At 36.2% G+C, this 12,315-nt stretch overlaps 1 protein-coding gene across 4 annotated transcripts; it reads left to right on the top strand.

Annotated features, from left to right (window-relative positions):
* Positions 4,175 to 11,585, top strand: LOC109231398. 4 transcript variants are annotated; one of them, XR_002068809.1, is made up of 6 exons: positions 4,175 to 4,347; positions 4,439 to 5,117; positions 5,294 to 5,814; positions 5,909 to 5,937; positions 6,016 to 6,083; positions 11,117 to 11,585. XR_002068809.1 is itself a non-coding variant. In XM_019397054.1 (5 exons), exons 3-5 carry the CDS (start codon positions 5,432 to 5,434, stop codon positions 6,075 to 6,077), a joined length of 474 nt encoding a protein of 157 aa, XP_019252599.1. In that variant the 5' UTR covers positions 4,175 to 4,347; positions 4,439 to 4,503; positions 5,294 to 5,431; the 3' UTR covers positions 6,078 to 6,852. The 4 variants fall into 4 exon arrangements, 2 of the variants coding, with proteins under 2 accessions (XP_019252599.1, XP_019252598.1); XR_002068810.1 differs by lacking the exon at positions 11,117 to 11,585 and adding an exon at positions 7,629 to 7,683; XM_019397054.1 differs by lacking the exon at positions 11,117 to 11,585 and having other exon boundaries at positions 4,439 to 4,503; positions 6,016 to 6,852.

Raw genomic sequence — 12,315 nt, 5'->3', positions numbered from 1 at the left:
GATGTAAATATAGATATTATCGATCGATGAAAACAAATATTAATATTAATGTTTTTTTAGTTATTGGACGTTAATCTTTATTGTTTCTTTTCGTCCTCATGTATTCATTATTATTGGACTTTTTTTTTTATTTTTTATTTTTATATTATAAAATAAGAAAAGACTCATTCAAATCGTAAACTCGGTCAACTTCCTGCATGAAGTCGGGTGCACTCTGTCATGCTCTGAACTTGGTCCTGGACGTAATACGGCACTCAGTGTCTGACTACATATGACCGAGCAAACCAACTAGATGACCGAATCAACATGTGATATCATAACATGTTGTATGCGGAAGATAAACTAACACATGTTGATATACTGGAAGTCTGAATGATATAAATCAAAGTGTGAAAACATTAATATAAGTCTGAAAAATAACTGTAACTAACATTGCTTAACGTGAAAAGCCTACGACTCTGTCTAACTGTTACTCTAGTCTATGAAGCCTCTAATCAAGTACTGAAACCATTGATTGTCTATAAATACTGAAAGACTGTAAATTAATGGTAATGCCTCGAAAGAACTGGGGCTCACCAAATAGCTGGTACGAGGATCCTAACGCTCTAAATCGTCAACCTGTAAATCATTACTTGCATCATGAGATGCAGGGCCCAGGCGAAAGGGGCGTCCGTATATTTGAATTGCACTGGTATGTAAAACAACTTAAATAAAGAACTATAAATGCTCAAACTGAAACTGGGCTGATAATTGAGAACTGATAACTGATGACTGAAATGATAACTGCTGAAACTGAAACTGAAATAATAACGGATAACTGAAATGATAACTGATAACTAATAACTGAAATGGTAACTGATAACTGAACAAAGGAAGCAAGGATATGAATACTCCCTCTTCTGAATGATGAACCACCTGTTTATCTGAATAAACTACGGCCTCAGACCCAATACGATAATATTTTGTTGACATCTTTTTTGATTGACTAATTATCTTTATATGTAAATAGAGATATTATCGATGAAAACCAATATTGATATTAATGTTTTTTTAGTACTGGACCTTAGTCTTTATTCGTCCTCATGTATTCATTATTATTGAAATATTTTTTTTTAAAAAATAGGAAAAGACTCTTCCAAATCGTAAAGTCAGTCAACTTCCTGCACGAAGTCGGGTGCAGTCGCTTTGGCAAGCAAGATGCAGGAAACACAAAGCAACAAAATTGTGACGATCCAAAGGGGTCATCACTTGTTTTCTTATCCATTTCGAGCTTTTGAGGCTTTGAAAACCTCATTTATAATTGCCTCGATTTGCGTGCACAGTCCGGGCACGTAGTTGGAAGCTCAAATATGAAATTCTGTGAAAATTTGCTAAGTTTGATATTAAAATGAATAAATTTGACTCCGGTCAATATTTTTGGTAAACGGATCCGGACCCGTGATTTGACGGTCTCGGAAGGTCCGTAGAAAAATATGGGACTTGGGTGTATGCCCGGAATCGAATTCCGAGGTCCCAGGCCCGAGAAAAGAATTTTTCTGTGAAATTGTTTTCTGAAAATGTTTAAGGAAAATGAAAATGAAATTTGATTGAAAAGTGATGGTATCGGGCTCGTATTTTGGTTCCGACGCCCGGTACAGGTCTTATATGTTGTTTAAGCGCTTCCTATAAAGTTTGGTTGAAAACGGACGTCGTTTGACGTGTTTCGGCCTTAAAATGAAAAATTTGAAAGATTTCTTGGATTTTAAGGCTTAATTCATTGTTTGTGATGTTATTTTGGCGATTTAATCGCACAGTTAAGTTCGTAGAATGTTTTTGAGTTAGTATGCATGTTTGGTTTGGAGCCTCGAGGGCTCGAGTGAGTTTTGGATAGGCCACGGATGCATTTTTGAACTTAAGAAATTGTTGGTGAGAACTGACCTGCAGGCCTCGCAAATGCGAAGCCTGGCTCGCAAATGCGAAGAATATCTCGCAAATGCGAGATTCGCCCTGGCTGCCCTCCATCGCAAGTGCGATGTTAAGCTTCGCAAAGGCGAAGCTGCGCAGGCTTGACAGTGATCGCAAATGCGATCGTTCCGTTCGCAAAAGCGAAGAGTGGCCAGTCGCAAATGCGACGCCTGGGAAATTTAAGGAGTTCGTAAATGCGAACAGATTCTTCGCAATTCCCAACTTAGCAGGTCGGGGTTCGCAATTCCCATATCAGAGACCTGCATATTTCACACTTAGACGAATTTTGAGCCATTTTAACATCTTCTCAAAACACAAACCCTCTTAGGCGATTTTTCAAGAACAAGACTTCTTCCAAATCATTTGTAAGTTGGTTTTTAATCATTTCTTTCAATCTTTAACACCTTTTTACATGTTTTCAACTTAAAATCAAAGATTTTCATGGTAGAAATTAGGTTTTCCAAAAATTCATGATTTGGACCTCGATTTGAGGTCCGATGTTAAAACAAATTATATATTTGAGTTCGTGCGTCAATGGGTAATCGAAAATTGGTTTGAACCTTGTATTTTGACCAAGCGGGCCCGGGGTCGAATTTTTGAAATTCGGACAGAATGTTTAGGAAAATATATTTAGCCATTTGGATTGGATTATTGAGTATTATTGATGATATTAAATCAATTGTGTATAGATACGATTGAATTGGAGCCAAATTTGAAAGGAAAAGTGTTGCTTAAAGGTTGAGTTGGCCATAAACCTCCAAGGTAAGTGTTTGGTCTACCCTAGCTTGAGCGAATAGGAGTTGAGTCGTATTTGTTATTTGCTACTTGTCGAGTGCGACGTATGGGCATCTGCGGAACCGCCTATGCGGTCTCTTTTCCGCAGATGCGGAAATGACAGAACCAGAAATTCCAAAACATGCAACAAACTCCAAACTCTCCGTTCAACCACTCGATCTCCTCCCGAGGCCCCCGGAACCTCAACCAAAAGCACAGATATGACCTATTACCTTATTCAAACTTGCTCGAACCATCCAAACATTACCGTTAACACCAAAATCATCAAATTTCACCAAATCAAAGCCTAAGTTTATCAAATTCTTCCGAAGCTCACATTCGATCAAAAACCCGACCAAACGACGACCGAATGACTTGAAATTTTGCACACATACCCAATATCACCTAACGAAGCTACAGCAACTCTCGGAATTCCATTCCGACCCTCGGATCAAAATCTCACCTTTCAACCGGAATTCGCCAAAATTCAAACTTCGCCAATTCAAGCCTAATTCTACACCGGACCTCCAAATTCAATTCCGATCACACTCCTAAGTCACAAATCATCTCCCGAAGCTAACCGAACCACCAGAATTCACATCCGAGCCCTCTAACTATATAGTCAACTTCCGGTTGACTTTTCCAAAACAAGCTCCCTTCTAAGAGGCTAAGTGCCTCATTTCCAACTAAAACCAATTCAATTCAACTCGATCAACTCATATACTGATATTGAAACATAAGGCAACACAATATGGGGAAGACGGGGCGGTAACTCACGTGACGACGGGCCGGGTCGTCACATAAATTAGCTTGATAGGTAAATATGTAAGGGTTTGATTTACTTGTAAATATTTTCCTCGGTGAATGAAAGCTTTAATTACCAAAAAAAAAAAAAAATTTCATATAAGAGACAATTGGATTAAAACTAGCCTAAGACCCGCGCATCCAATTGTAAAAAATAGTAATCATATCAAAATGTGATTTAGTTTATTTAAGCATAAATATGTAGATCATATTGGTTTTGTAAGCATAAATATGTAGATCATATTAGTTTTCTAAAATTCTAAATATCACCTTGTTTCTTAACTCAATATATGAGAAACTTTCATAGCAAAATTATATATAAGATTTAATTTTATTGATTAATTAGCACAATTATTTAAGTAATTATGGCCTCTTAAATTATATTACAAATATACCATTATTTTGTTGATATATCATATACGATAAAATCATACCATATGGTACATATTGTATGATAAGAATATATATATATATATATATATATATATATATAGTGCATATAATATATGGTTATATGATATGTCATGCGCCCATAATTTAATTAATTGGTATATCATAAAATAAAATATTAAAAATGATAAAATTTATAAAGATATTAGTATAATTTAATTTACCATTTATGGGTCAAACTAAAACCCTTAGCGCCAAAGTAGAAGTCTAAAACCTAGCGCAAAGTAAAATAGTCTCCCAAAATTTTCAATCCCTCTCCCTACGGACAGAGATGGCGAAGGATCAGGACAAATTTCCACCTCACCCTTCTTCCTCTTCCTCTGGCCCTTCTTCCTCTTCCGCTTCTTCCTCTTCCCTGTTCGAACCCAAATGGGAGTAAGTGGATTTATCACATTTTCATACCAACATTTTCTACCTACATTTTCTAATTTAGTTTTGGTACTAATTTGTTTTTTTTTGTTTGCAGTAAACCTGATGATGGGTATGGATGTTATGTATTTCAAATACCTGTTCAATTTTACACAGTGCAAGGTAATGTTCGCAAGCTGACTATTCCGTGGTGCAGTGCAAAATTTAAGCCCGATAAAAAAAGCCACAAATTTTATTACATGTGCCGCTACCTTTTATGATTCATTTGAGGAAGCAGAATCAGTTTATCCTATTATTTTAGAGGTTCTCCAAAAGAGTTTTAATATTGCTGTTCCTTTAGGATACACCAAATTCAAGGGATTTGGTGTCATATTTGTGGAACAGTTATACGAGTTGGACCCTAACAAGCCCATTAGGCTTCCATTGTGGAAGAAGCATCAGGATATACATATATCCTTTAATGATTACTATACCGAAAAATTGAAGCAGTTATTTTCGGCCATCAAGGCCATACATGATTGTGGAAATTATCACGGAAATGTACAGAGAGGGATTGCATACCGAGCGGATGGGACTCCAGTTCTCTTTCATCTCAAATTTGATGGTATTATCCATGTGACAGAACATATACGAAAGGATTTAAATTCCTTTTGGTTAGTTATCACATCAATTATTGACGATCATCCTGACAAACCTCACAAGTTGCCTCCTCTCGTCTCACGATTTGGCGAGATGTTGGCCAACTACATGCCATTATTAGAATTTTCAGATGAAAAGTAAGAAATTTGTTTTTTTTGTTATTCTATTCATGTCTTTGTTTTTTTTACAGAGTATTCTTATGCCTATTTGACAAATTTGTTTTTTTTTTTTGTTATTCTATTCATGTCTTTGTTTTTTTTACAGAGTATTCTTATGCCTAATTGACTCATGTCTTTTGTTTTTTTGTTTACAGAACACTGATTGAGTATTATGAATGGTTGTATGATTATCCCCTCTTCTGGAGCAATAAAACAAAAGCCATATTCTGGACACACTTGCATTTGCACTTAGATTGTATGATGCTTATAGAATTAATTCTAATATCTTCAACATGGATCATTACATGGATCAGTATATTCCAGAAGGTTGGAGAAAGAAAATCGATCATGCCCACCACCCAAAATTCAAGGAGTGCTATTATTATTCTCCAGCTACCATAGCTGATTCGTATGAAACCGAATGTGGAATTGTCTTTTTTGGGAGAAACTTTTTGGCTCACTATCAATTTGCTGAGGGAAGCATGAGGGAGCTAGAGGCAGAATTCCCAAACATTATAGCCGACTCATATTATGAGTTGGCTACGGGAACCAATGCACTAAATATTTTGTTAACACCTTTCAAAAGCCAACTCATAAATTTGGAATGCGCTCAAGTCAAGAAGAATGATAATACAGCTCAGAAAATCAAAGCCAAGAAGGATAGTGAGTACATAAGGTATGATTTCTAGCTTACATGTTTTCTGAATTTCTCTTGTTTCTGAATTTCTCTTTATTTCTAAATTTCTTTTTATTTCCCTTTTTATTTCCAGTGTCATGCATTATATTAAGAAGGAAATGGGTAAGTTTGACTTATTAACTATTTCTTTTAATTTTCCTCCTGTTACTCCCACTAATTTATTCATTTTTCTTGCAATAGGATTTTATTGTTCCTCTGCCAAAGAAGAAGAAAAGCTTAGGGAGCTTAGTTGGAACGTTTAATTTGAGGTATATACTGAACTATTTTGTAACAATTCTGGCACACAATTTGATTATGTTTCCACTTTGCTTTGTTCCTCGGTCGAAGGTCTAAAAGGTAATTCAAACACATCTTATACATTATCTTATACATTCTTCTTCGTCTTCTTCTGCTATACCTATATACATGGTGTATCACTAACATTTTCACTACTGTGCTTATACATTTTTGTATATACATTTTTGTGCACTTTTATACAACTATATATATAATATACCTTTTTGTATAAAAGTGTATAATATTGTATAAAAGTGTATAAGCATCTCTGACGAATTTTTTGTACGATTTTCATTTGCAATTCCTGATTAAGACTATTCCAAATCTCCACTAAATGACTTCAAACTTTGTACACAATCTACTTAGACTAATTTTAATAAGTTCAAACAATACCCACTCTAAATTTCTCATAAAATCATATTAAAAAACTAATAAGATTAGCATTAAAGAAGATGAGATTTTAGATTTCTCGCGTCTGTTTGTGAATTTTCATAGTTGTGATAGGTATGTAGAAACTTGAGGAAAAAGGAGAATGAAAATATTTCACGCTTGAAGATATAGAGAATAAAAAAACTGGAAAAAAAAAAAAATTCAGATCTAAGCTTATTGATATTTGGCTACACATTTGTAAACTTGTAAGTGGGCTAAAATAATGCAAGGTCAACTTATGAAGTTAAAATATCATGGTATAGCCAGTTTTCACACTGGTCAATGAAAAATAGCCAGCGTTTACCAAGTCAATGAAAAATAGCCACTATTTTGCTGCAACAGGGACCGGTCCAGTATAATATACGGGAGTTCTGGTGCATTTGTGTACGAACAACATATTATGCTGGACCGGTATACTTTGCTAACTCCTGTAAAATTTGCGGGAGACTGGAGCACCAGTGCTCCAAACTCCAGTATATTATACTGGACAATTATACTTGCTGGAACTCACGTAAAATTTGCGGGAGTTCCAGCATAATTATGCTTGAACTCCCGTAAAATTTGCGGGAGTTCCAGCATAGTTATCCTGGAACTCCCGTAAAATTTACGGGAGTTCAAGCATACTTATGCTGGAACTCCCGTAAAATTTGCGGGCGTATTTTTCCGGATTTTGAATAGTGTTTTCGCTCAGATTTAAAGTGGCTAAATTTCGATAAATTTTGAAACTTGACTATTTTTCAACGTACCAGTGGTAAATCTGACTATTTTTGAAATTTAATCCGCGCATTATTATGTAAATTTGTCCTCTGCCTAAGTAGTTTGTTTGCTATTCGCACGCCCCACCCCTAATTTTCTAAAGACGGAGAAATCCGGACATTTGAAAACCCAGCACCTAAGAGTGACCCGTTCAATTTTCTTTGCAATTGAACGGACAGAGGAGTATTTTTTTGTATCCAATTTCAATGGCAACCCGACGACGACAAGAATATATGTCCACGGTTACAGTTGTAAGAAGCATTTGTGGTATATGTATTGATATAGAAAATTAAATTGCAATTCCGATGTACTTTTCTCCGCTGTTGCTCAAGGAGTCGAAAGCCGGAGGAGGCTGGGCCCTTGTGGATGGCCACATCTACTGGGCTGAGCGAATCACTGAAATCCCTCGCTTGAAAGAGTTGGAATACCTAATGAAGTTGTAATAGAGCGACAACATCAGAAGCGCCCACGCCGAATTCTGGGAGTGCCGTATCTCGATTCCAAGGAACTTCACAGAAACGAAACCCTGTGCCCTTCCCTCGTAGAGTACGATCTATTTGTCGGGGGGCACAAAATTTCCAGATATGGCCGAGCAACTACGAAAGGAGGCACTGCGGCGAAGCTTGACGAACATTGACACCAAAAGCTGGAACCTGTTGGCATTGAAATGTCCAGGATTTTGCTCCTATATTTAGTCGTAAAACTACTGCCGTCATGAAAGAGGAAAATGATGTGAACAGTTTAATGTTGCTCATTCGGGGCAAGAGCAAATTTACTATTTTACAAACTCAATCTAGATGGTTTCAAAGTTGAAGTTCATCCCAACTTTAATTTCAGCAACTCTTTGCCCAATTAGTTTGAAGTGTATGAGGGTGACCTTGAGATACTAGCCTATGCGATCACCACTGCACCCCCGCTTGTAAGCAACTCAACATTGTATTGGTTGACCAATGACCTGAACTACTTGTATGGATATGATTTTTCCAACCAAAAATGGTTTAGATCAACAAGTCTTAAACAGGATTTATTTAGATCAACAAGTTGGGGAAGGGAAGGGGAAAGAATTCNCCAGTTTCCCAGTTTTGGTTGACGCTGTACTAGTACATCTTTACCTGGTGATTGCTCTTTTATCTTTGGGGAAAATTGGGGGGTGGCTTCCCTTTCTGTCTACAGAACAACAGACACTTTATATGTGTCAGTAGGGGCATGCCAAACTCTATCTGTTGATCCTTATTTCGTTCCTCTTGATGGGATGGTGGCAATGTGAGTGCAATCTGTCATTTATTCCTTACCTCTTTTATTTAATTATATGATGTGCATAAATCCGTCATCCAATTTGGCCTAGTTGAAAGTTCTATCTTTGCTTGCCACAACTCTTGAGCTCTGTTTGTATTTTTCTTCCTTCCGAGAAATTAATCCCTCTTCCATTTTTCATTCATTTTAACTCTTGTCTCTATGATTCACCTTTCCCTAAATTGTAAAGGGTTTGTAGAGTATGCAGTTTTATTTGCTATGAGTGCGCGACTTTAGGATCAAGTAATCTCTGTTTTCACCTTGTTGTTGGTTTTTTTGCATTTCTCACCTCTAAAAATGCTGGATGAGATTAATCTTCGAATAGTAGATACTTTTGATAGTAACACACTCCAACACCTGATTTGATAAGTTTATACTATTATAGCACAAAACTATTTTGTTAAGCTATTTGATGGTCAAAATTGAAGACATAAAAGGAATGGAGGGGACTTACCTAAGTTACTCTTCATTTGTGGTGCTTCACGTGTGTCGGCCCGACGCCAACACTAGTATGGGCGTGGGATACATATAAATCCGGTCAACAAACTACGGAGAAATTAGAGATAAGATTTTGGACTTTTTGATTTATCAAGACAAAAACTACTCTACATTTTCTAGATGGCTACCTACAACTTGAGCATGCATGATTGAGTTACTACATTCTACAAGCTACATGTAAGCTTTCCACATAAAGTCTCGTAATGTAGGCAAATCTGTAGAGCTGTATTTTTAGATGTAGTCGAATCTTCGTACCTGTATTCGTATCTCAAAATTTAGATTTGAAGGATCTAGCCTCTTGATTTGCACTCGTATTGGATACTCGCACCCGAGTCCGAGCAACTTATGAGCTTACTAAGATAGATAAATAGTCCTACCATAGAGAACCAGAATTTTAGCTGTTGTGTCCCTGTGAATTAGCAAGTGTAAGTTGTTTTTTACAAGGTCGCAACTTTTGGGTCTAGCAAGGAGCTTAATTTGTTTTTGTTGGTTGATTGCTCTCAACCTTTTGAGGCGAAGGCGGAACATATTGAACATAACAGATTCGTGAAAATGAGTTGGGGAAAGATGAACATAAAATCAGTACCCATTAAAGTCTATTGCATCCTTGTAAAACTTTCTGCTCACATCTTCATGTATAGTATGTGGTTGTATAAGTGTTGAGTATTGTTCTCTTTTAAATCTAAGTTTTCTCAACCCAATTTAAAAAAGTCTATGACATCCTTTTCTTGTTGTATTAAGCGTGCATGTTTTTGATGCTTAGAACGTGTTATGAAACTGGTTTATGATGTAGTTTGTGTTATCAACTAAAGAGAATACTGCTATTTAAATCTTTTTCCTTGATTCAGCTTTTAATGTAACTCTTTTTCTTAAGAGTGATGACTTGTGAGATTTTGTGTTCTTAAGCTGAGAGCTTCTTCTCCTGATTTCACTTTGGGCTCGGACTGAATCTATGAAACCAATCCTCAGTTTGTTTGTGTAATTCTATGGTTGTTGATAAGGTTGGAACCAAATTTAGGTTGACAACTTATTGAGCAATAGGAACTATGGTTGTTGAAAATGGAGTAGGAGGGGAATAATAGTAAGTTTGCATTCTGGGTTTGTCAGCATATTTACTATTGGGTTTAATCAAACCTTTGAGTTTATTAAACTCTGACCATGTTTCATTTTTATAATCAGAATAGTTATCAATAAAAACTTCATCCTCAATCAAGTTATCAACGATTTTTTCAATTATCATAGAGGTGCTGCAAGAGGCTGTTTCCACGGCTTGAACCCGTAACCTCCGGCCACATTAACATTTAAACAATAGTAATACCCCACTCTTTGCTACATCAGCATCTAGGGGTTCAAGACTATCAAATTTCCAAGTTCAGGGGTATTAAAGACCACACGAATTTAAGGGAGGGGAACTAAACAAAAGTTGTCAAGTTTAAGGTGGTACCGGACATTTCTGGCTATCCTAGCATGAGTATATCCTACAAGTAAGTTTTTGCTTTTCAACACTTCATATTTAACTTGAACTCTCATAGAGGTAACAGATTTTAGTGTTATAACGTTGCTATTCTTATAGGCGGTACCTGTAATCTAAGTATCATAAAATTACGCCTCCGTTCTTGTGTCTCCCTAACCAAAAATGGCATAAAAAATATGTCAAGCAGCGGAGTCATACTTTTACAATCCTGGTTCACCCTTTGTTGGGTTGGACTATTGATGCATTTGGTCATAGCCGTCTAGCTAGATGCATTAACTTGAATTTTTCCAAGGTGTTCATTGCCATGGGAACACTGTGAAGTAAGTTTTTGTGCCCTCCAGAGTAGGGCAGTCCCAGCAGAAATAAGAACTGAACCTCTATTTGTGATAATGTCACCTACAATTTGTGTTCTTTTTCTTTTTTCTGTTGGATGAAGTATACGTTTCGTTAGGATGTGATAGAGGATTATAAATCATTTTGTAGCAGTTCCACCATGTGTGCTAGTTCTTTTTATTAGAGTACTGATTGCTGTTTCATTTACATGTGGTGATATAGCGCTGTAGACACTGTAGACCAAAGAGGATGAAGGGGCAGTCGACCCATGCATCATGCAACTTGACTAGTGAAGTCTAGAACAAGTGGCCCAATTATATGTAGGTCTACTTTCCAAGACGATCAACTCTATAGTTAAGCAGATCTACTTGGCTTAAGTGAATCTAGCAATATCTTGCAGCTATCTGTTTAAAGTGCATAACCTGTTATGTAGATTCTGGGTGGCTTTAAAACTAAAGTGCCTTCACATTTCGACAGTAATTTGGTTTTTGATAGTCCTTGTTTGGAAGAAGTCATGCAGTCAACATGTGCCCTGCATTTTTGTCAGTCTTCTTTTCATATCAATGATTGCATCTATTAATGATTTATTAGTTATAGTTTCGTTATAGCTAATAATTGTTTGGCCTTTTCTTCCATCAAGGAAATGTCAGCCTACTTAGAAAAGACACTTTCTTTCAATAATACATCAAAGTGAATTACAATTTTTTTATTTTGCGGACGAATTTCACTACACTTTTAATTTATTGTTCCAAAGTCAAAGAGACTATTTTGTCACTACATTGCTCAATATGAATGCCAAAGCAACAAAGTTACCAAATTGATATGCAGTGTTAGCCCTGCGAATTTCAATTATAGTCATTGAACTAACAAATACTATGCAGTAGAATTATAAAATTTGATAGATTATTTTTCACAAGATAAAAAGTTACAACCTCTCCAATCTACCCCATAAATCTTTATCTAGTGAAAATATTTTATCGAGCAAATTTGCAGGGGCTAGCCATTTTCTGACTATGCAATTGAAGAATAACCATTATTACCAAAGTAAATGAAAATAGCTACTTTATAATTCGAAAATAAATTTAGGACAAAAAATATACTTAACTAAAACACGGAAAAATTTCAACATATTACTGAAATTTTGAACTTTTACAAGTAAAATCAAACATATTATGTTGGAGTTTGAAACTCGTATGCCGGAGTTTCTCCGTTTTTGGAAGGTAACTCTAACATAACATGGAGTTATGGTGGGGATTGAAGTTCAAAATACAGTAATCTAGAGTCTAAGTAAACCAAATCTTTTCACCATCTTTTTGAAACACACTGGTAGGCGTGTGAGCAAGGAGGGGGGGGGGGGGGGGATCTGAGTGGACTATGTAGGAATTTTTATAAGTGGTGTCGGAATTTATAGAAGAACAGAA

Source organism: Nicotiana attenuata, chromosome 8 (assembly GCF_001879085.1).
Source record: "Nicotiana attenuata strain UT chromosome 8, NIATTr2, whole genome shotgun sequence".
Classification (NCBI taxonomy): domain Eukaryota; kingdom Viridiplantae; phylum Streptophyta; class Magnoliopsida; order Solanales; family Solanaceae; genus Nicotiana; species Nicotiana attenuata.
Note: the sequence above shows the minus strand (reverse complement) of the source record. Positions and strands in the feature narration are given on the sequence as shown.